General features: G+C 36.9%; 1 protein-coding gene across 7 annotated transcripts in view; it reads right to left on the bottom strand.

The window, feature by feature from the left end:
• The window catches only part of LOC148645600 (transcriptional enhancer factor TEF-1), a 66,759-nt gene that overhangs the window by 32,604 nt on the left and 8,702 nt on the right, over positions 1–25,453 (bottom strand). For all 7 annotated transcript variants that reach the window (XM_088611888.1, XM_088611887.1, XM_088611889.1 and 4 more), the window contains exon 3: positions 10,554–10,806. In XM_088611888.1, coding sequence (XP_088468014.1) covers positions 10,554–10,710 — 157 coding nt within the window. In that variant the 5' untranslated portion in view covers positions 10,711–10,806. The remainder of the gene's footprint in view (positions 1–10,553; positions 10,807–25,453) is intronic.

Raw genomic sequence — 25,453 nt, forward strand, 5'->3', positions numbered from 1 at the left:
TAATAAATATTTGTTCTTCTATGTTAACTAATGCTTATCAGTGTGTGACAATTAATTGATGCTGCAACTTTAAGACATTAGTCTGAATAAACTTTTAACTACTGCAAGGACCAATCAAGTTCATGCAACCTGAAACCAACCCACGCACAGCCTGGGAGAAATCTACTGCTTGTTTCACTCCTAGACACACCCTAATAACTTGCCTAGAGATCAGAAGACTTCTTCAGAACCATACACTCCCTGAACAAGCTTGATTTTCAGTTTTGTTTCACCAAGATAATCAAGATAACCTGATCATATGCAAAAAAAAAAACTAACTTTAAAATTTACAAACTCCACAGCCGAAAGACAAAAACTAAATATTTCCAAATGCTTCTTAATATGAAAAAAAAAACAACCATAAAAATCAACACTGAACGGAGATTAAGCACAGAACTCGGACTCCTGGAATCATCATGGGGTGGTCCCACTGTAATCCGGCAATAAGCTTCTTTCCTGAAATATAAAAAGCTTTCTGCAAATGAAAGTTTGTGTCGTATCTAATTTACAAGAACTGCATCGTAGGTTGCTACGTTTACCATTTTACAGAAGCTCCAAAAGGCGTTCTTGGATGTTCTAATGTATGAAGATTTTGCTAAAAACAACACCAGTATCAGCTGGTTTCCCTTCAGGGCAGGGCTCTTTTGCAAATTACTTTAATCATTTAAACTCCCCCTTCCTTGCTTTTCCACTGACAAAAACTGAAACTTTCCTGGAATTCCCAGATGTTATGTATTTGTAAAAGTACAAGCAATCAACATGAAAAACATTGAGATTTTTTGTCTTCTGCGTTAATTGCACTGATAGCTAGACAAGTACATTAATTTGAGCAATTTTTATCATATTTTGCACTGGCTGACTTTAATATTACTTGAAATTTTTAATTCCATGCGATCAGGGAAGCATGTGGACACAAAACTAAAGGGGCTGGTGAGCTCACAGTTGGGAAGGTGGGAACGTCAGGCAAGTATCAACACGTCAGCTAAGGCCGCTTTAGGGTCACTGTCAAACAGAATGATTCCAGGTACAGATACAGATGTAGATGCATTGCTACTTATCTGCCCTGCTGTCCTTATGTTAGATATTCAATTATGTTGGAAAGACGTATATAATTAAAACAGTACTGCATTGCAAACAACACAAGATGCACCCTGCAGACATTTAAGGATTGGCATAATTTCCCACACAGTCCTTCCCTGGCCGGAAATAAGTGAAATTATAAAACGAATATGGAACAATTACTCACACCTGTAATTCTAAATTCTTAATTGTTTACTTAAACACCATAGAAACACACAGTTTGTACCATAAATTATGTAGCAGGAACAAAAAAAAAACATTAAAACTTGTACCAGGATAAAGGTATTCTGAAATATATTTGACTATGACAATGAAAATTTAAAAAGTGATGCCTCCTAGCTAATATGCACATTCTGATTATGCTCTCAGCTTGTTTCATAGTCTTAAGTTCATCTTTAGTGTAAAGGTCGGTTTTTACAATGCACATGAGTAAAGACTTTGTTGAAACAAAATTTGCTGTATTGTTCTTAAAACAATCGACAGTTGCCTGCTCTGTCAAAGTTGAGCATTGTTTAAACTAACACCATGAAACTGAAAACAAATCTCAGGATTTTAAAGTGAAATCAGGTTCTTTTGAACAAAATATATTCTCTGGGTCTCTTTCATTACAAAAAAAAACTGGTCTCCAGAAAGCAGATAGACTTCACACAAATAGAAGCTTTGTTTGGGAGCTGTTAAATACAGTGAGTGGGTCAGACATATCTACATTTTAAAGCCACAAAGACAAGACGGTATTGTCTGGGAGAGAGGGGAAAAAAAATCTGACATTACACGGAATATGATAATACTGTTCTATTCTTTCAACTCTGGAAAATATACGACTTTAAAATGCATAATATAACAAAGAAAAAATGTATGCCTTGTTTGCAGCAAAATCATGATAATATTACAATTCCTCAAATTAAGCTTTAATCTGGATCTTCTCTAAATGAACCCTGTTGATCCTATATCCACAATAAAACAAGCTCAATTCTAATCATATGATGCGGCTGACTGTTGTTTATCTTTTAATACTAGGTGCCTTATACAGCTAATACTGATGGAAGAGAGGGCAGTGGAAATAAATTTAATACTTGGAAAGCATTTCCTAAAAACTCAGAAACCCTCCTTTCCCCTTGTTTCACACCACCCTCTGACAAAATTAAGAAGATTAATTTCATTCACAGGTGTATGTCTATGTATGTCAATGGAACTAGAGTAGTTCTACAAGTTCCTGGCTGTGCTGAAATGGTAAGTATACCTGCCCAGGCTGAAAGCCTTCTCAGCTTCTAAAAGGGCTTTCTCTTTTTTGACCATTTTATACACTGGTAATCTGGAGGATACCTGGGGTGCAAATTCAGCTTTGCCACAAAAAAAGGAAAGAAAAAGGCTTTAAAATGTGTCTTTCATACCTACAGTAAATAAACTTGATATGCACATATGTAATGGAGATATACTAGGTAGAAAATAAATATTTTATCACTGCAGAGCCAATGGCTTATTTCCTTAACTAAGACTCAGTGGCTGTATGGTAAACAGATCAAGCTAAAGGACCTTAAGGCAGCGCCTACAGAACAATGCCTTTCCAGGTCACAGCTTTACACAGCCAGCTAAACCAATTTACATCCAATGGGAGCCTACCATTAAGAACATTTATTTTGTACATAACAGAAAATTCTTATGAATCGAGGGGATATAGTGAAAGTCAGAAGTCAGAAACATCATTGTTTTGAAAATAGCCTCTAAGGAAAACAAGCAAGCAAACAAATGTAGTCACATTCACCAGAAATGTGAATGGGCCTGGCTAGGAGTAAGTAGCTCAGATAGATCTTCTGCAATGAACAAAAACCAGATGATGACAGCCTTCACATTTATATAGATGCATTTGTAAGGTTATATATAAATTTGTAAAAGGCTAATAACACAATTACTGCAGTTGTCCAATACATGCTATTTTCACACAGCTCCCAGAAATGGCATAATAACAAGAGAAAAAAGACTGACATTAAATCATTAGCATGTGACCCCAAAAACAAAAACAAAGCTTCCTGCACTTGCACAGACCCACGCATTTCTATTGACAGTTTGTCTCTGATGACACATTTGAATGGAATACAATCACTATAAGTGTAACACCAGCCATTTGCACTTTCCAGGTTACGGTTAAGTGAGATGCATCTTTATAACATTCTCCTTAAGATTCTAATGTTTTCTTTTTACCCACACTCACAATTAAGGCTGCATCCAGTCTGTGTAAGCAGAGAAATAGATCTGCAGATGCCAACAGCATCAATTTATTACCTGCCAGATGGCCAAATAGCTACAGATTTATTAAGTTATTTTTTCCATGAAAGAAAATATGGCCTACGAAAATCATACTGTACCTCTAAAACAAACAGAGAAATGCTTCTATGATAAAATTCTATTTACATAAACACTTCATTCAGTGAACGATTAAAGCAACACTACTATATGTTACTTTCCAAACACAAAATTCAAGGAGGAGGGGTTTCCATTTGGAAGGAGGCAGAAACAGGCCAAAAAGGTTGTCACCTTCAAGTTTATAGTTTGTCAACGGTGGGTTGTCTACTTGCATTTTAAAGTCTATACTATATTGGGATTATGAGCTACAAAAATAACATTTCTTATTTTGAACTGGCAATTTGTTACTCGCCTACCACAACAATCAAGAATTGCTAACTGACTGTTACTTCTGTAACCCTTCATGTCTGTGTTGGACAAGAGACTGTTGTCAAAACCATCTGCCATTCCTCACACTGAGCCCACAGCGGAGTCGGCATCAACCAGAGGACTGATCCAGCCCTTCCTGACACACTGCTAGCTCACAAGTGCAGGTAAATCGCAGTGGTTGCTAATACCACAGCAAGCCGATGATAATCCCAGCTGACACAAATCCACACAGACCTGACAGCACCGGGGAATGGCGGCCAATACTGGATAGTCCTAGTTTACCAGCAATATCTGGATTTGGATGAGCTCAGTATTCTACAAATTCACTTTTCAGACCCTGAGGGGGTTGTAAAGAATGAAAAGCAAGAGCAAAAAACAGCAATACTTCCAGAATCCAGAAGAATATGAAGAGAATCCTAAAATAATTACCAATAGGTGTTTTTTTCCCCCCAATAATGACTATACAGTCAAAACGTAGTTACATTTCTGTCAATAAAGTGAAAATGCACAATCATATTCTGACACTACAATACTAACCATGTAATACAGGAATTATATCCCAGTTCTAGGATTGTTTGCAAATCCAAATCATACTCGTGCTAATTCAGAAGACTTCAGGTCTGAACAGACCTGTAAATTCCTATTTATTCACACAGTGGGGTGTATTCAAGTGGTTTCTTCATGTGTATTCGCCACTGACAATGCAAGTCCCAAAGGAATGGATTCACAAACAGTGAAGGCGAGGCTCCGTCATTATGCCTAACTGATCCTTGGCATCTCCGCAAACAAAGTACCACTTAGTGCCAACACTGACACGAGCTGTGAGGTGCAGACCTGTCTTGTAATAGAGTGGCAGTGCTCACAACTTATCTGCAATGGGAATAGTTTAATGTCAAAACGGTCTTCAGGCTGCACTGGCACGAATACGTTAAAAGGCTAAACTGCAGGACATCAAATGTTTTAAACACTCTCAATGTACAGTCTGGGGGAAAAATCGTTTTCAAGGTGCATTCCAATCAAATAGAAACATTACTGGAATACAATGCAACTGTCGCAGTGGATGCTGCTATAAAATGATACACTCATAGAGTTCGTTCGTTTCTTTACCAAAGAGGAGTTGTTTTCCCCAAAAAAGACCAAAAGTAGCAATGTTTATAGGAACAGTACTTGATGGTCTTATTGAAAAATAGGTTCCTGGCTGTAATAAACAAAAATTAGGGATGACTTAATAAAAGACATTAATGTGATCTTGGAACATTTATTACTCTTGGACAGCCAGTGAGGGGAAAAAAAGAAGACCATCGAAGAGTTTTACTGTTTGAAACTGTTTTACGGCAACCTTATGCAGTCTTTAAGCCATTCAGAAAATGTTAATGGTTAAATATATAAAATGATTTCCTTTAATATGCTACCAAAGACAGAATTGTATTGGATATCCCACCACATAAGGCCAGATCGGATTTCTAGTTTTAGTGAGGAAAGTCTAAAGCTTAGGTAACAGCCTCAATGTATTGGTCACTGGTTTTTAGAAAAATGTATTGTAGAAGAATTCGGAGAGGGAGTTATTTCACAAAATCACACTGCTAAAACTGTCAACAAGTTACTTTGGGCCTTAATTTGTAGTATTTTACAGAAAAAATGCTATGCGTTTTTTTAAATACCACATCTAAAATATAAACTCATATATGGTAAAGAATATTACTATGGCCAGACACAGACAGGAAATACAAACAGGCCTTTAAAAGCCATTCAACAGATGCTTACTTCACACATCGTAAATATTGCAGACTATTTTGTGCCGTCTGACTGTTACTCAAAACGGGCTGCGGTACTGATAGGTGGTTTGAGAGAACAATTTAATGTATTTTCTATTTATATACAAGCATCATAAACGTTCTACTCTGAGAGCCCAAGGGAATTTGTTTCCCTCATAAGCAGCACATTGCCAGTATTCTACTATTTTCTATGGATTACAAAATAGCAAGATGTTTCACATGGTCCACATCTGTAAATAATTTTTAAATTGTATCTAGTAGAGGTTATACTGCAGCAGCATCTCATTAATAAAAAAATTAATTGCAACAGCTGGATTGTAATGAAAACAACAAAGCTTAGGCCTGAGATACTCAGCGCATGTCACTATCCAAATATTTTAGCCATGAAAATAGATCCTGAATCAACAAATTTGATTTGTATTTGGCATTCGAGACTCCTAGGCTGGACTTTACCACTATGGGCAAATCGCCCATCTAATTCATTTACTATGGAGTGGGCAAGTTGCCCCGCAGTGAAAAGTAAGGACCTCTGTGTCATTATATCACACTTTAGTAAAAGCAAACCTGAGAGTAGTGCCACATATAACCTTATAAATTTACCTCAGAGACAGACTATACCATGATGCAATTTTAATTAATACTGCTATTTGATTGGTAATGGAGCCTTTTAGAAGCACGTAAATTTGTGGAAGTGGACAGAAGATATTTCTTGGGTGAGGTGTTAAGCAAAACTCATTTTGAAACTGCTCTTTATCATGGAGGTGCTCCGACTTTCAGAAGTGTGCTAATGCTCCTTGCATTTGCTTCTTAAAATCAGTAGGACAGCAGTGTTTACAATGCAACTGTCATGGTTTTTTTGCTGTCTTCACAATTAACCTCTAAAGCTAGGCATGGAGCCAGCTCAAATGAGACTCAAAGCAGCAAAAAGCCCTTCAGGTAAACAGTATGATAAGCTTAGCTGCAAAAATTAGACATTGTTTTGAACTAAGAGGCAGTTGCTATAGAGACAGTTGCTAATTAACTGCATTCAGCCAAGAGAACAAAGGGCTTAAGGGCACTCAGGACGTTGTTTCTCATAGTGAGCAATGCATAACATCTTATGCAATCTGCGAGTCTCTCATAGCTAAAATACCTGAGCCTGTGCTTCGCTTGCAGATGCCATAAGAACAATGCGATCAACTAATCAAAATATTGAGTTGTGAGTGAACAAAAATAAACTCATTAAAGCCTGTTGTAATTTTGGGTTGCATGGTTTAAAATAAGTCTTAAAATGATACATAATGAAGTACCGCATCAACCCTGAGCACCACTTCAAATGTCTCTCATCGGCTCTGCAAGCAGATACGTTGCATCTTAAGCAAGGAATTACCAAAGTAGATGAATAAGTTCCATTTAATTATGGAAATTAACATACTGTACCATTAAAGTCAAATGCATATCCTAAATGGTAAATGTTTGCAGAATGCAACTCAAGAGGTGTCTAACTACCACACCAAGATGTAGAATAACTGATTTGAACCAACAAGTACACCATTTAGAAAATGATTTCTTTGGCACACTGCTGTAACAATAGACACACCAATTATTTCAACACGGAAAAGCATAATACAGTAATAATCTGAATTAACAAAATGATCCATGCCTTGTTGATGCAGGATAAGATTTAAAAATCTGTGCAATGTCAGGTATAAAAACCCAAATTTTACCGGCACATTTATCCTTACAAAAAAAACACCTAACTGAGAAAAGTCCAATCTCATCTCTCTATCAGATCTAAATCTGACTCACAGTTTGAATAGTGATTGCGTGTGATTCAGCCTTTACATAAATGCAAATCTGTATGATTCTTATACATTAAAACTTCATATTTGGCTTGCTTTAAGCTGTGGCCACCACGTTGTCAGGAACTCTGCTTTATTTTCTGAAATGGGTCTTAAATTAAAAAAGGAAAGACTTTTACCTGAATTAATGCAAACTTTAAAAACTCAGTTCTTTTTAGATTACTAGTCTATCCAGACTACATTTTGGTTCAAACCAAAGCATAAAGACTAAGAACACTTTTTGTGGATATCCAGGAACAGAATGCAAACAACTTCCGTGACCAGGCACTAGGACCCAGAGGAAAGGTGACTGGAAAACGGCTCTCCTCTCTCTCTCTCAGTGAGTGGAATCACAGGCTGCACAGCCCAGCTCTCCAGAATCACAGGCAACATTTCTGGAGCAGTGCAGGATGGCAGCGATATGCAGACCTTTAACTAGAAAGCAGTCTGATCCTCAAATAATGGCTTTTAAACACTTTACTGTGACCTCTAGAACCTACCCTCTTATGTTAAAAAAAACACAGAACAGTCTTGTAGACAAAAAACAAAAGAAAATCAACTGATGTCTCTTACATAAACAACAGGGGCCCTTTTTTTTCCACAGAAACAATACTGCCAAAGCAAACCCCCTTTTCACAATAACTGATTCAAAAATCTGTTGTCCCTCATCACAACCTCTGAAAGCAACTGACTTATGAGAAGTTACAGTACACTACACACTTGCAGAGCTAATAAACTTTCAGTATTTAAGCATATTATGACTTACTATATTCCTCAAAGTAAAATACATTGTCAAATTTTCATTTTCAGTTAGAAATACCACTGCATTGTCAGCACTGTGATTGCAATACCAGTTGAATAAACATGCAATCTGATACCTCACATATGGTAACACTGACCTCCAATCATTTCAACTGCATTCAAAATAGGTCTGAAACTTTAATACTGCATAAACTAAATACTGCATATTGTTTGCAAACACTGGTATATACCATCCTTTCTCAAGCTGGGAGTATTTATATGCAAGTGCTACACAAATACACTGAAAGACAGAGAGATGTACACAGACTGACAGAGACAAATGAGTAGTGTGGCATCTGAAGTGTTATATTGTAAGTGTATTTGATAACAGGCTTCACATATGTAATTTTTGTTAATACGATCTGCTCTTGTTTTGTTTAAACAAATCCAATATGTCTAGTAATGCAAAATACAATGGCAATCTCCTTCAAAATCCATCACATTTCATAAATGCTGCCTTTTGCTATAAAATCTCAACTGTATTTCCCAAGTCTCGACAATTATATAGATGGCTTATGACCACATCTGTTAAGCTTGTGATAGTCTCTATAGTGCTCATTCAGTTAACCCAACTCCTAACAATCATATAGTTTGGAAAAACAGACATGTAAAACTAAGGAAGCAGATTACATGTACTCAAGTGTTTTCACATTTTACCCCATGTTTTGCATTGGGAAAACTCTAAAACAAAATTCTTTACAAAAAGATTAAAAAGAATGTGTTTAATGCACTGAAGCAAAAAATAAGACAAAAATACCAAAGTTGTATATTGGCTATATTAAAAGGGCTCATAATTATCAGGCAAGCACAGACATGACGCTGAACTTCAACACTTCAGCCTAGAGGTGGGACTGCAGCCCTTAACGATTAAAAAAAACACATTGTTCACATAACTAACCTACAGGAGGTCTATCTTTTAAATCTGATTTAGGGTCAGTGAAATAGTTGGGGCTCAAATAAGGGGCTCCAGATAATTTTTGTACTTGTGGTCCGGTTGTGCAAGAGTAAAATGGATTTTCCACCTGTAGACTAGTCAGGACTACAATATGACAGTCTTAAATTTCTCTGAGCTCCCCACCAAAAGGACAATGAGTAGATCAATTTTTTCATGCTAAAATTAACCAAAAATACATTACTTAAACTATTTTAAAATCTTAATCAGTAACAAATGATACCCTATCACACTAAATATTTATGTAGTATTTTACATTTTCAAATTGTACTATTTACAGCTTCATAAATACCCTCCCCAAACCCCCAAAAATCACCTTCATGTTGAGTGTAACATGCTCAAAACTAGCTTTTGAAATGTTTCTTAGTATTTTACATATTCCATTAAACCTATTTCTGGAACAACTTTGAATTGTTCCAGTGTTTTAAAATCCTTTGGTTCCGCCAGGAAGTCCAACAGTTCATCAACTTTTTTTTTGCTTTTAACCCCAATTATGGAAAGAGCATGTTTTCAATCATAAGACTGTTTGCATCTGATCTGAAGATCTCCAGCAAATTATGGTGCTGCATATTTAAAGCTAATCATTTAAAACTTACAAAGCAAACGTATTTATTTTACTTTAATCCTGTGCAGAGCGAGCATATTTTTTGGCAAACACAATGCACAGGGGGATCTGTGGTCTGAAATCTCTTTGTACCAGCAGCTGAGAAGCTTCATTACAACTCCCTGTTTTCCAGACTTTACATTTCATTTGGCCAAAGGGGTCACATGACAGCTGCAAACTAATGCCCTGAGGGTTCTTTCTGCTTTCATTTGACACTGACAGCCTGTGAGAGACTCCAACACCACAGAAAGAAAATATTCCTTCTTTCCATTACATCACCCAGCCAGGAATGGGGGAGGGGGCACAGCTGGTGGCAGCCGCAGTACCATCTGCTCTTGTCTAATAGTTCATGCTGGTTTACTTATAGACTCCTACTTCTGCAGCTCAAGACATTAATATGTGTGGCTGCCACTGGTGGGTAAAGACAGGACTCTCGTCTTAAGTCATGAATTCTTGATTGACAATTTCAGCCATATTACCAGTATTAACTCCCACTTTGTTTTTTTGGCTGTTTGTTTGGTCTCTATCCCACACTTCAGAACAGAAACTGGGGCAGCGCGCATTGCAGCGCTAGTTCTGGATCATCCCCTCGAAACTTCCAACAGGGGAGGAAGGCAGATGATAAAGGCAACGCTGAGCTGATTTTTTTTTTCTTGTTCAAATTTGGTTTGAACTGCTGAAAGAGCATTTCTCTGTGATGAAACATACGGATTATACCTCCTCCCTGCTATGACACTGGGGAAAACCCGTCCGAGCCGTGGTTCAAGAGTAGTAGTTATGTGTCGGGCCGGGTGGTACCTTTCACTACTCACCGTACATCTTTCCTTCATCGGACAAGATGATTTTCCTCCTACCGCACGGAGGGTAAATAGCTAGCGCTTCCTGGAAGCTCTGCTCAATGTCGGGGCTCCAGACGCCCTCGGCGTCGTTGTCGATGGGCTTGTCGGCGGAGTCGCTCATCCTCTCCATGTCTTCGGCAGGGCTCTCGCTGCCGCTCCAGCTGCTGGGATCAATGGTGATGGCTGGCTTCTCCAAGCCTGCGCCTGGAGCCGACTACAGAGAAACCTAGAAATCCACGGACACAAAACAAACAAAGGATCACCGACCAGCAAAAACCCAGCTGGTTTTCAGAAAGGACTGCTCGTCGAGGCTCTGTTGTCCAACAAAAGAAAGCAAGGTGCTGGTGGTGGTGGTGGTGGTGTGGGGGCTTGACACATTCTAGAGAGCCGGTTTAAGATTTATCCAAATTCTAATGAGTTATGTTTTCATTCCAATAGGAGGATGCAGTACTGAAGGCAAAAAGTAAAAGATTTACCCCATTGTTTAAGGAAATCCCATCACTGATGTTAAATTCATAATTTATAAAAAAGTCTGTAAAGCCATCTGTTGCCCATATTTATACATTTTTTTAAATGAACAAGATCTTATAAAAAAAATCCAGACAAATATCTCTCACTATAAACCAAGGTTTAACGGTAATGGACACAAACCAGCACAAATAGAAAATGGGAAAACATAACTGAGTACAAAACAGTTATAAATCATTAACCCAGCAGAGAGGATATTTACTACAATGACAATGTAACTTAGCAGCAAAAGCCTTTACCAACATAGCCAAATCCATGCCAGACGCCCGGTGTTGTCAAACGGCCTCTTAATATCTTACTAGAAAACTGCTGCAGTGGTTTACTTAATGAAAGCATGTCCAGGATCCCAAACAATTTTAAATATGTTAAAATGTCCTAGAACTCTTAAAAAAAGAAATTGGAGGACTTTTCAAGGAAGAACATCTCCACAGACTGCACAAAGTGGCGATCAATTTTTTTGTTTAGATATTTGAAATTCCCTAGACATGGAAAGGGACAACCAGGACTTATGTTACTTTATTTAAAATTTTAATTCTGAGGAAGAGTCTAAATTACATCAATGAAGGCATTGTACCCTAAAAAAAGAAGGTATTATACAAGTTTTGCCAAGTTTACAAAATGCAGGTTTTATGCATACGAGAACAGCAATTTCATGGTGGTGTCATAATCAGCGATTTAGCGATCGAATTACAAACGTAAAGGATGCACTTAGAAACCAGAAGCTGAACAGTGCAGCCTAATACCCTGGGCTCCGGTGGAGTTCCCCCACTGTTCAACACGAAATGGGTTCTGTGTTCTTTCATTCCACATCCCATGGAAAGGCATGTTAAAAAAGACACGTTAAAGTCAAACAGACTAAGAGACAGCAGTGTATAAGAAGTGTTTTTTTTTTAAATCAATGTGTTCAAACAGGTATCACTGGAGACCTTTTTAGCTTAGTGGATGTGCTGGTTACTGGTTAAGATCTGTTTCATACAGCACACTCCGGAGTGAAGTGGGACTAGGAGCATATGTTTCTTCTAGAATGTCAGCTCATGTGAGGGGGATGGGAGCAAGCTGTTGGAAAAAAGCTTGCACTGAGTGGAGGGAGCTTTTACTGAATTCCGTTTTTGTGTGCTGAATGCTGACACTGCAGATCTGGCTTGCGGACTGATGAGGGAAAAAAAACCCTTCCATTCCAACCGCTAAATGGCTCAGACTTTTTTTTCTTCTAACTGAATAATGAACTACAGCTAATCACTTCCAGCACGACGATGCATATAATGTGGTTGTTTGACTTCATTCTGCGTCTTGAAACACAATGTTTTTTCTTCGGTAACTCAAACCATTTTGAACAGGGGCTTGTGAGAGGGAGTTGAGAGCTGAATGTTTACTTCCAAGGATCTTTGAAAATTGTATCTCCTCAGGCTTAGAAGTGAGCTTTCACATGCAATTGTTAGTCATTCCTTGAGGTTACTGCCTCAGAAAACCCTAACCTCCTATCAGAAGGGTCTTTTATATTCGGAGAGCAGATAGCTTGACTGCAGAGAGGAACACCAGCACTTCAAAGTGCTTTGGTAAGGTTCAGCTATACATGTCCCAGTGGAAAGCATAAACAGCTGACGTTCCCTTCATTTCCACAGGTGGTTTTCCCCATAGATCATACTAGGAAATGGAGACTCATACAGAGAAGCAAATTATGAATTACTAAACCTCATTTTAAAACCAAACTCAGGCTGTACATTCAACCACAGCTCACTGTACCATTACTGGTACAGCCTGAGACTGAAAACATTTTTTCAACAGTAATCATAGTAAAAATATAGCAGACATTTAAGGTTTTTTTCCTTTTTAAGGTTACATGTTTTCAAGTATAAAGTGTTTTCCACTTTATAATGTATAACAAATGAACAATATATCTAGAGTTCCATTTAAAAAAAAAATAAAGCAAGTTCTTCTAACCATTTCTGCATTAAGAGAAAAAAATAACTAAAGCTGTGCTGTTGATTTACTTTTTAATTTAGCTCTTTCTCCACAGCAAGAGGACATAAATAGAAAGCATCTGCTTAAAGTTGGTAAAATAAGTAGCAGTAATCACTCTGTTATTTAGAGTGACTTCAAAAAACAGGTGAGCACAGAAGATCACAAGTCTTCACAACAACCTCTTTCTCACCTCCAGTAAAGGTATTCTAATTATAAAATGAACGTATGGATCAATCAAACCACACTGGAGGGTCTTGGATGCACATCAAGATCTTATTTCCCTCACATATATTTTTTCTGCTCATGTTCATATTCAGATGTGTTATCTATCAACCTATAAGTGGATTTTATTTGCATATCTGCCTAGCAGAGCAATTTAACAGAACAAACTATGCAGGTGATGTGTACACACTTTATTACAGGAATGGCATAAACAGACTTCAAAAGTTTGTGGGTAAGGGAGTATGCAATTTTTTTTAGGAATACTTGTCAAAGATCAAAAACTTACAAGAAACAAAATGGATTTTTAGTTGCAGATTTGTACAAATCATTATGCATTTAATAGAAATTGTATTTCTATATTTCATGCATGAAGGAACTTCAACCACTAAGGTGGGTTGTATGCACCTTTTTCCTTTTATTAAAGTTAATAAAGTACAGAAAACGCAGTCATTTGATACCTTGTCAGATTTCAAGGGAAATTAAGTGATCTTGGGTTGCCCCCGCAGTCAAATTAACAAAACGGCCAACCCCATTCCTGATTTCAAGGCATATTGAATACAGTATGACTGCAACTAAGCTATGCTACTTGGAAGCTGCAATTTATTAACCCATATATATGTGAAAGAACATCAGAAAAATCAATGCTCAACAAACTACTTAATCATGGTACATGGCTGAAGTCACTCCAGGGTAATTTACTCCAGAATAAATCACCTTAAATAATTGACTCCTGTCACTATTTTATATGCATCGTTCCTCAGGAGAGCAGTTCTTTAAAACCAGATCTATGCTGACTAAAAGACTATTATGATGATGATTTCCTAATAAATTATGCTTGCTATAAGAAATGAAATTCCATTAACACATCGTACCAGGGTATAAGGACCTTTTCTTTGTGGATTCATTTTACTTTAACCTCCTCCTAAGATCAGCAATTGTTCTTTAATATCTCTTGACAATTTTTTCATGCTGTAAATGGTGCTGAAATTGTTTAATTTGAATGAAAAAATAAGTTTGTTGTACGAACAGTCAGTTCAGACCCCACTCCCAGTCTCTTTGTGGAATTACTGTCCCAAATTTAAGAAGTCTGAAAACTTCAAATTAAAACCGACTTGAGTTCAGGCAGACAGTTCTCTTCAATCAAGCCAGAACACAATGGAAAGTCCCTTAAGGGACTTTGTTGGAATTTGAAAAAAATAAAATTAAGGTTTATTGTATTTTTACAACCACAATCTATTCCAAGCCTCACACTCGCATTATATTTTAATTTGTATTATATATATATAGATGACATTTAATTCTCAAATTGGTAATGCAATTCACTTGAATGCATTCCCTGCAAACTTGGAACACAAACCGTACCAACAGGATGTCTACAGCATCCACACTACCTACATATGCTGCTATTATGGCACTTATTACTTCCCATGTTCATGTAGCACTTGCATTACAGTCGTGATATACAATTGCTATACTTGCCTGCAATCAAACTGTGTCCTTTTACACCCCCTCTTAACACATTTTGCAAACACTTAACCTGGATTAGACAATAAATAATAAGCCTTACATAATTTCTTCACAGAACTGAGTTTAAAGTAAGATGGATTTAAAATGTTGGGCACTGTATTAACTAACATATAGTGCTTTATTCTTCAACGATTAATAGCTCATTAGCATTTGGATCTCGAGTACCTGAAGAGATCTGACTCTAAAGCATATCCTCAATAATTACATTTCCTCATCTAAACTCAGAAATTAATACAAGGTTGCACAGTCTAATATGACACATGGTTGAATTATACACCAATGGTCTTTCGATTAATATCAGTAACTTAAGTAACACTTAATTTGCAAAAATTTCCAAAAAGGTCTGACTGCACATCTTTAACATTAAATCAGGAAAAATTTGAGCCTAAAGACCATTTTGACTCCATCAATCACATACTTCCATGTATTATACAGTACATGGGGACACACTTAACACTGCTACAGCCATAAGGTGGAGATAAGGTTTAGGATGTTGATATCCACACAAAACAAAATGCTGTGATTTGTGCAATATGCCTGTAAATGAAGCTGAAGTGGAGCTGTTTGACTAAACCTCAGTGGCAGATGGAAATAAGAGATTAGTCATGCAACAATATATTGTGACAACAGTTATCTTGCACTGTAGCCTCCAGGCAAGGAGAACATTCCAAGCAAAGGCAAAATGTAGTTTTCACAGAAATGATGGCATTTTCACAGCAAGCACCATCTCTTCCCCTTGCCAGCTTTCAGGGATTACCATGGTACATACACATGCCTTAAAGCATGGAAATAAAAAGCAGCAAGCTTAATGGTGAAACCACAAGTGCCCAAACACATGCAGAAAGCACCCATTTCTTCCTCACCGACTTCCCCTGGTCAAGAAGTCTGAAGCACATGGGAACCTTTATAAGAAATGCATAGACTCTTTGCTCAGAACAAGGCATTGCTTCCTTCTATGAAACACTTCCAAAGAAAGCAAGATATAGCAAATGAGAAAATGATTCGGGTTCTACATCTGATTTGCAAAAACATTTTAGGAGTCTATGGGGAATGAGTCACATAGTAAATGCTGTCTGTTTGCCAGAAACCTGCCCTTCTTTATTACAAATATGAAGATAAAAGCTCTTATACTACATTAGCTGGCACACGCCCACACAGGCTGCACAGCTAAATTAATTGTGCCTCAGCTCAGACCTATAAAGAGGTGTAGTAGGAAGTCACTCCATCTTGTTTCATTAACAAATTAAACTATAATAGAACAACCATTCTCTTATGTACACAAACTTGGCAGGTTTGCAGAAAATATTTTGACACTGCTTTTGAAAAGCCATCCAACTACATGCCAGTGTTGTGGAAAACGTCCTGGGAACTTTGTACATCTCAAATTAATTGTGCTTATATGTGTAGGAAATATTCTTCAACCAAAAATGTTGTCATGTCATTTGAATTTCTAAGCGGTTGCAAACCTGCAATGGGGAGGTGGCAAAATGGCTTTAAATGAAATGCACCCAAAATGTAATTTTTATGAAAAAAGGAGTTCACATAAAATAAGGTAATATAGTCTGATCAATTTTTAGTTTATGCCCATTTCATCTCCAGTTCCTTGCTAAGACATTAACATGCACATCCACTGGGGTGTTTATGTAAAGTTTCACTAATTTGGATACAATTAGGCCCGTAACAGTGGATGTACTAAAGGGATAACAAATACACAGCTCTCCCCCTGACAAACAGTCTTTTTCTTCTAATAATTAAGGCTGATTTTCATTAAAAGATTAAAAGTCTGCATTTAAAAGACAGGAGAATAAAACAGAGGTGACTTCAGTTGCCAGTCTTTCCACATGATTTCCTCTGTACAGGATCAGATTCATATTTGAAACACAGCCCTGACTGAAGTCAGAGAAACCGTGTCAGCCAAAATGTTGTCTAATAACCTGCAAGTTTCTGAACTCTCCTAGGACTCATTGCCAGCACCTCAATCAGAACACAGAACTTTCACTACACTTCAATCCCACCTGAATCCTAATCTCAACAAGTCAAAGTACAATTATTTTATTATAGTAAAGCGTAGCGCACCCTAAAGATGTGTACTTTCGACATTTCCGTTTGTCAAGCTATGTGCTTGGAATGTTTGGAATGCTCAGTCCCTTTCATTTTCTTAATAAATACTGGAGGCTTTTGATGTCCCCCTTCTTAAACATCACCAGGATTCCTTTGGCATTCAACTGTATAGTGATATTCAGTTATGGTGAAGCACTGAATATCTTGTCACTCCATCTCAAGGAAATTCGAAAACAATTTCTACTGTGTTCTGACTGAAGGTGACACAAAGCACGCCTTCTTCTGCTCTCGTGTATAGAAAGATGATCATGAATAGCTCACAGTGGGAGTTGACGTTAAGAAATCTGGCTAGGGTGGTCAGCATGAGAACGATGTGGTCGTGAGCAGTTTCGTGAAGGTGTTTTGCTCCTTCTGTTCTTCAAGAATGCACACAATCCCTAAAGTGAGCTTTCCAGCATAAAACAGGAAAAACCGGTCTTGATGATGCGCTACTATCTGTGCCAACAATTGAAGTTGCACTCCCTTCACCTCTTTCCTTTGCAGTGTTAGGAGATCACTTTATTGGCCATATACAATTTCTTGTATTAGGAATTATCTTTCCGCATACCCCAGCTTGCTCTCCGTGAGACGCACAGACAGGGAGAGAAGCTTGGGGTCAGAGCGCAGGGTCAGCCATTTATACGGCACCCCTGGAGCAGTTGGGCTTAAGGGCTTTGCTCAGGGGCCCAACTGAGTAGGATTCCTCTGCCGGCCACGGGATATGAACCGGCAACCTTCCAGCCAGAGGCGCAGATCCTTAGCCACAGAGCCACAGCACTCAGCTGGGGAGATCCAAATCTCTCAGTTTCAGTGCTCCAGGAGCCCGCCTGTCTCTCATTGTGCATCCGTGGTAGTATCTGTTACAACATGCCCCCCATACAGTAACTCATTAAAACCAAGATGCCTTCAGTAGATCCCAATTTTCATACTTTGAACACCAATCATTAACCTTAACTGCACTTTTGTTTAATAAATTAAGACAGTAAAGCAAATCAGTACAATAGGTTGCACTGTAGGATTAGTATAAGTGGCCATTAAGGATTAACCACCACTTCTTTACCAGTAAAAGAGGTCTGAAACAAGCAGATTTGGAAAGCAGTGGTACAATGACAACATAATAATTAGCTTTCTTAACTAAGAATGGCATGTAATTATACTATTAAACAAAATGAAAAATGTTAGTAGGATGTTAGTCATAACATAAGGCTTCTGTTTATAATTTAACACATAAATGTCTGCTTTGAAACAAGCTAATTTCAATAGAGCATGAGAGAAACCACTGAATTCCTGGAAAATAGCTAACTTTCAGACAGTGCATCTCACAGATATTAAATACATATGAAACAAATAAGATTAAATTTCATTTAAGTTTCAACCATACACAAAAAAACAACTACCACTTCAAGACGATGACCACTCCAAATTGCTTTGCTGGGTTTTCAAGGTTACTAGTCTAATAAGCTAGTAATGAAATACAAGGGGTTTGTACTACTTTGATAGCTCGCAGTGGTATTTTTGTATGTTGTATCTGTTTAAACTACTGATTTGATGGTACGTTTGACACTTGCCAGACAATCAGAAGTGCTTTATAAGGGGGATCAGAACTTCCCAAGTTGTCACACTCAAGTGGCTCAGTATCACCGCGTGTCCGGCTGGGACTGGGAAACCTGAGCTCTCTAGAACCAGAAGACCCTGTAGCACTACAGTGACAGAAAGGAAGAACACACCACTCCTGTAGAGCTTGTTGCACATCAAGAGACTGCTGAATGGATGGGAGGGCAGGTTAAAAGAGACCATCTTCCTCATTCCTCCCGTATGGGTAGAGGAGCTGTCAGTGTGACCCAATACGTCAAAACACTTGCCAATCTTCAATTGAATGGGTGAATGAGAAAAAAAATCATATTTGAATTAACTAACTTTTTATTCTATGAATTCTATTTAAAAAAAATATTGTATTAACTACAGCATTCCCTCATTTTGAAATGAAGAGCTATCTTTAAGATCCAATACCTTAAAAACTTTTCAGTAAAAAAAAAGCTTCCCCAGAAACGTCATTTAAGCAAAGAAAGTAGTTTTTAAAGAGAAATATTACAAAACAGAACACAAATACATTTCCAAATCCTGCCCACAGTCTTCACTTATTAGTACACAGTAAGCTTCTGTTAGTAATCTATAATCCGAGGTGTATGAATTATTGAATAACTGCAGTGATAAATTGAAATACATTTTAAATGGAACTATTCCTGACTTCACGTCCACTTTAAGATCACCCATCACTTTATGCTAAACAAGGGGTAACAAAGCAACAACATAAGCCATTGGAAAAAATGCCATGCAATACACCTTGCTGTAAACTTGAGAATTGCCTTAACACATTATCCATGTCAGGCATGAAATTCTCTTTTAAAGAAAACGCCACAATCAACATGGTTCTGCTGGATGTTCAATGCTGCACACGTCATGTAATATTTCCCTCTATAAGCAGAATCAAAACGGCAGAAACACCGAATGGGATTGTTGCAGCCGCTTCTTTGAAGCTGACTTCTGTCATCTCAAGAGAGGCGAGAGCCAGTAAGAAAGAGCAGACACCCAGGGAGGACTGTGAGAGGGCACTGCACCTATCTTCAGCAGGGGGTTCTTTGAAGCCACTGGGTTGGAGGGCTGGGTAGAGAGTTCAAGAGCAGTTGTTTTTGTTTTAACAAATAGAGAAAAGGATTGTTAGCAGATCAGCTTACAGGAAACTTTTCCTCAAAAGGAACTGAGATTCAGGAACAGGTACACAGAGTGTGGGTACGTGTTGTCGTTGCGAAGTTTTAACAGGGTTTGCCGACACTACACAATGCTAAATCGTACTAGATCATTTAATTCTTATTTCGCGTTCAAAATTGAACAGTTACAGAAAAAAAAATCTGATGTTTACACAACCAATCCATTTAACAGTATATTAAATTATTTACATACAGTTTTTGAAGCATTTCACATCAACCATTCTCCATTATGAAAACTATGTTAACTCAATCAGGAGACCCAGAGCAATTCTATGATTTCAATAAATACCACAAAACCCGTGTCTTGTTTAAATGACATTTGCTGCCATTCTACTACAGGAAACCAACATCCAATTAATATCAGGGAAACTAATTACCTAAAGAAGAACCACAAGATTAGCAACATGTTGGCTTGTTGGTTTTTGTTCTCCCCTGGTTTTATTAAAGAAGCCTGCAACACAGGGAGAAAAAAGCTGTATATCAAACTAAATATCAGAGCTTTTTTGTGTTTCAATCCATTTAAAATCATTACCTAAAATATTTACCAGACTCTAACATATTAATCTATCATCACACAGAATTAAATTAATGATGACCTGAAAACGTTTCCTTTCATGCTTTTATTTCAAAGCCACTTTGCATTTCAATTGAATACATTTCTATTTAACAGAGTCTACACAGCTTATGCAGTGGAGTCTACTTTACACTGAACTATGTGGGATGCAATTCTTTTATTTACTATAAATGGCCTTCACTGCAGAGGGAATCATTATCGAATCAAAGTGCCTACACTGGATGAGGCTTATTTACTCGGACATCTTTTTTGTGTTTTGTTTCCATTTATGAATCACGACCCTTAAAACGACATGCTCATCTCCCCACGTCTCACTTTTACTATAGAATGAAACAAAGCCCACTCGCAATTACCCCTTTTCTCCTCCAAACCTAATAACATCAATTAGGAAATATATACATTAATTTGTACGTTTTGTACCGTGAGACTTTAATCTTGCAAGCAAAGTTCATCAAACTTGCCAACGGCTCACATTCTTAAAAAACAATATTAAAACAAAACCTCATCCTTGTTTTTAAACTGAGAACATTATATTATAGCAAGAATAACTTTGCTAATATGCTAACGCACTTTCCTACACACTATCTGGTTGGAAGGATCAAACAGAGATATTATGCTTGACAATAGTACATAGATCTTAGTTTCTGCCCCATTGCCAGCTTGTAGCTGAATACATGCACAAATTCATGTTCCCACATTCGATGGGCAAGAGCTCCTTGTGCTGAACTGTTTCACTGGGGCCTAATGATCCTGATTCAGTTGATTATTAGCCACAGAAGAATTTGCATCGATTGCTTCTTATGGACAAACATGTCAATGCGTCTTTCTTCATGTAACTTTGATCTTGCTTCAACCTCAGACCAGTATTTTAAAGTAAAATAAAATCCCCTATTTATGGAAAAGGATAAATAGTAATGTCTTCTTCCTATTCATAATTCCAATGATGCTTGCAGTTCTAAATATTTTTTTATTTCACATTGACATTGTTGGGATGTGCATTACACAATATTAAAGATAAATATATAGATTTAAAACTATATTAACATATAAATATTTAAACTTAAAATGATCTAACAAGTGCTATTTTTTAGTATTTAGCCAACTGATTTAAACTGTTCTATCAGGCACGTTGTTTTAAACACTGGAAAGGGCATTTATCATATGGAAACTGGAGATTCCAAAACTGCTATTTCAATGATGTACTCCGTTAATATAATAAATTCAAACCTGAAGCTGGAGTGTTACTACCTAATTTCAACAGCTTGCCAACTGATGCTGGTTATTATAAAATATCCCTCATGTAGTACTTACATGACAGAACCACAAAAACCAAGCCTTATGTCACACATATATAAGAACACTAATTACACTACCCTGTGAAAGTCAGGAATGTCACCTGTGTAGCAGTCAGTGCTGTCTTAACAGATAATTACATACTACTGCCCACCACACTGAGCACCATGGTAATGGTCTTATTAACAGGATAAAGGGGAAACCAACCAACAAGTGAATGTCTAGGTAGAAGTAGGGTGGAACTGTGACATCCCATTAAAAAAGCTGACACTTTCCGACACATTACATAAACTGGACTCATTTGTGCAGAGCAGGAATCTGGTTAAATTAAGACAACCAATTTCACAAAAGCTTCCAGGACAAGGGTAATGAAATAGCAGATGAGAAGACTAAAATGTAATTTTCCACATGGAGTTCTTTGTACTGTTATCTTAGAATGTGCCATAATGATTTTGTGAATGGCTTTTGTGAATTCATAATGACCCAAGTAGTTAAGGTCTGGCTGTCAAGTATAGTCTTATAATTATGCTATAATCATAAAACACAATGTTCGAATACGCTTAAAATGTGTAACATTATCCAAGGCTAATTATTTTAGTAATGCTTAAAGTATTTCAAAACCCAAGAGGAAAAAAAAACGCCCGAAACAAATATACTGCATTTACTGTGAAAGAATATTACAGAAATTCCATTTGCAGTTTGTCCAGCTTACATTGTTTTTTGATTAACTTCATGCCTGTTGAAACAAAGGGAAATAAGTGTTCTGCACTGCATGCACAAATTTTTAAACAATTTGACACTAGATAAATCATCATAAATACATAGATGTTTTAAAGCTAAGCCACTAAATATGTAACAATTTGCAGAGACTACAGTAAGGACATGGAATAATGAACATATTTAGACAAAATATTCACCTCATACAGAGCAGCCAATGCAAGTAGAAAAAATACTAAACTGAAAAGTCACAAGCCACAATTTTTTATTTCTATAATAAAACAATTAGCACCCTTATGGTGTAAATCCTTGTCCAGGGACAAAGTCATTAGAAATAAAACAACAAGACTTATAATTTAGCAACAGATCTCAAAAGGGCAGAAAGAAAATGTCTAATAGCTGTTAAAGAGGGTTTAGTTAGTAGACTATGCATTTAAAATTTAAAATATTCTGTTTGTGCAAACAATTTAACACCATTTATAAGTATTAAGTGTGACTATTTCTAAATGTGATTGGCATACCATTTTAATCTATATCAATTGGAATTCTGCCATTTCCCCTTAGAAACATACAGTACATTTGACTGTTATAGTTAGCAATTTCTTCTGAACTCTGAAGTTGCTAAATGTAATTTTGCCTGTGTCAAGAGCTAAGGTAAACAAATTTGATTGCAATACCAATCCCTAAATACAGTGGGTGCAGTGAGCCAGAGGTGTGAACTACAAATACCATCATCCCACTGGCAACAGCACATAATTTAGAGTATGTTACTTTAAACCAGCAGGAACAGGCAGTGCAAAATCTGCCTTATAAAAATAAATTCAAGTCTTCAGCCTGAAGGGTAGTTTGAACACAAGTGAAAAGACTTCTGACATCAGTCTTTTTCAGATGGACACAACACTGATTAACAATGGTTGTCACACAAGCTATTCGTGCCTGAATTTGTTGTACCAGATCAGAGAAGTCAGTTACTACTACACAAACCCGCAAATAAAAATAATTTTATTCACAGTCTATTTTGAAATTCGCAGAAGAATAGTTTTGTTCAGGAGCAGTTGATCAAGTATTGACGACAAACAGAAGGAGACAATACTGAATAATATGTACATCACCCAAGCCTACCTTATTAGCACATAATAGGAAAAATATTAATATTCAAATGGAGCTGTGGCTGAAGGTCGAGAAGATGAAACTGCATTTGAAAACGTTCTCAGCTCAAAGACAATGGTAAAGAGAAAATATGTACAATATATTCATGAATTCCAGCAAAAGAAAAAAAACATTCTTCAATAATACCTTTCAATAGGTGAATGAGGCACTCCAATTCAAATGGAAACACAATAGGTCTTAGATGCATTTATAAAGTACATTTCTATATCTATATATGCATATAACAGAGGATATGGATAAAGCTAAAAAAATTAAGAGCTGTAATATATGACCATGGAGGCACATAACCTCAGAAAAATCTATGATCCATTAAAAAAATTTCAAGTGCATTAAAATCTAAGTATCACACACTAACTATAAAGGCAATGCTCTTAACAGCCTCTTTGCAGTGTATAAGACTGTTTGTATTATGTATACCAATTTAAAGAAATGTAATTGTCTTTTAAACTAGTGCCAGTACTATCATCCATAATCTTTTATCCAACAGGCCCTTCAGACAGAGGGCCATATAGAACTCTTAAAACAACAAACATTCTGTAAACAAGCCAAAACCTCATAAAAGCAGAATGGACCATAACAAGAGGAACATGCAATATTGGAATGAGGAGTATTCATAACAAATCTGAAGCTGCCTCTCGGAGATTAATACAAATACATTAAAATGTATGTTTCACTACAAGGTTCCTAGGTTATTACAGAGCAAAAGATGAAAAGAACATGAAAGAAAACCTTAAGAGGGGAAAAAAACTGAAAGCTTTATTTGTGAATTGAATATCTGATCCGGTTCTAAAATCAAGGTAATAAATTCAAACTTACATATTCTGAGATTTTCTAAATTATACGGTAAGTGAAAGAGTCACAGGGTGTGTTATGTAAACACAGAGAACATACGTTCAGTCTCCAAAATGCAACTTACAAAGGAAATAAGTACAGTACACAAACCTCATTTCCACCAGGTATTTTTTCTAAATCCTAACAAGGCATGTCGGCCCTCATTCCTTTCATTTCAGCATTTAAGCTGAGTCAGCCTCTACAATTACCTGACATGTTCAAGGACTTCATATTTCTGCCTTGCCTTTCAGTCAAAATGTTATCCCTGGTGTGCAACCCTAAAATGACATTACATACTGCTTTTACATAAGATAAACCTTCAATTCTGAAAGGCAACAGGCTGATGTGCTGCCAGAGAAGAACAAAATAAGAAGTTAGCTGTACATAGAACAATTTCCTACTTGCTGAAATCTCTAAACTGAATGTTTTATAGGACCTGTTCAAAAACACAAAGGTATTGCACTGGGGAAAATTGAAGATGCAGCTGCACTTTCAATAACACAGACTGAAAAAAAATCTTCTGACAGAGCAACGCTGGTGTATGTTTACAGTACACACCAATGCGGAATGTTTTTATTATTTTTTTAGTCATCTTAAATTGAAATGTTATGATTAAGTACAATTACCTGAAGAGGCACCAGTTTTATGCATTTTCTGTAGTTCAGACCACAAACCTGGGCTCAGAGCCTGCTAATAATCTAATATTTCTTTCCAAGATTATCTTGGTGATTGTGAACAGTAAGTGACCTTTCTTATCTGTGTTTTGGAGCTCAAGACATGCTTCTAAGCTAATGAAATTTTCTTCTAAAGTGCAATATGTAAAGCGAAATTACTCACTGTATGCTCTTACAAAATTGGTTTAGGAAGATGCATTTTTGGTTGAGGGTGCATGCAAACAATTTACATTAAGAACATAAAAAAATAAATGGTTCTTAGATTTAAAAAAAACAGACCATGTTTAATTGTGTTGATTTTCATGAAGTGCTCGGTATTCAACCACGATTTAAAAAAAACTAGAATAAGTACTGGGCATACATCATTAGATGGCATGCAACACCTGTAAGCCTACCTCTTTTAGGGAATGCAGTTGAAAAAGAATTATACCAGTAAAGAAACCGTCTTACATGATAACAATACTGAAGCCATTAACTGCTTCACTTGGCTTTATTACTGTAGAAAAG

Source organism: Lepisosteus platostomus, chromosome 18 (genome assembly GCF_059453375.1).
Source record: "Lepisosteus platostomus isolate fLepPlt1 chromosome 18, fLepPlt1.hap1, whole genome shotgun sequence".
Taxonomy (NCBI): domain Eukaryota; kingdom Metazoa; phylum Chordata; class Actinopteri; order Semionotiformes; family Lepisosteidae; genus Lepisosteus; species Lepisosteus platostomus.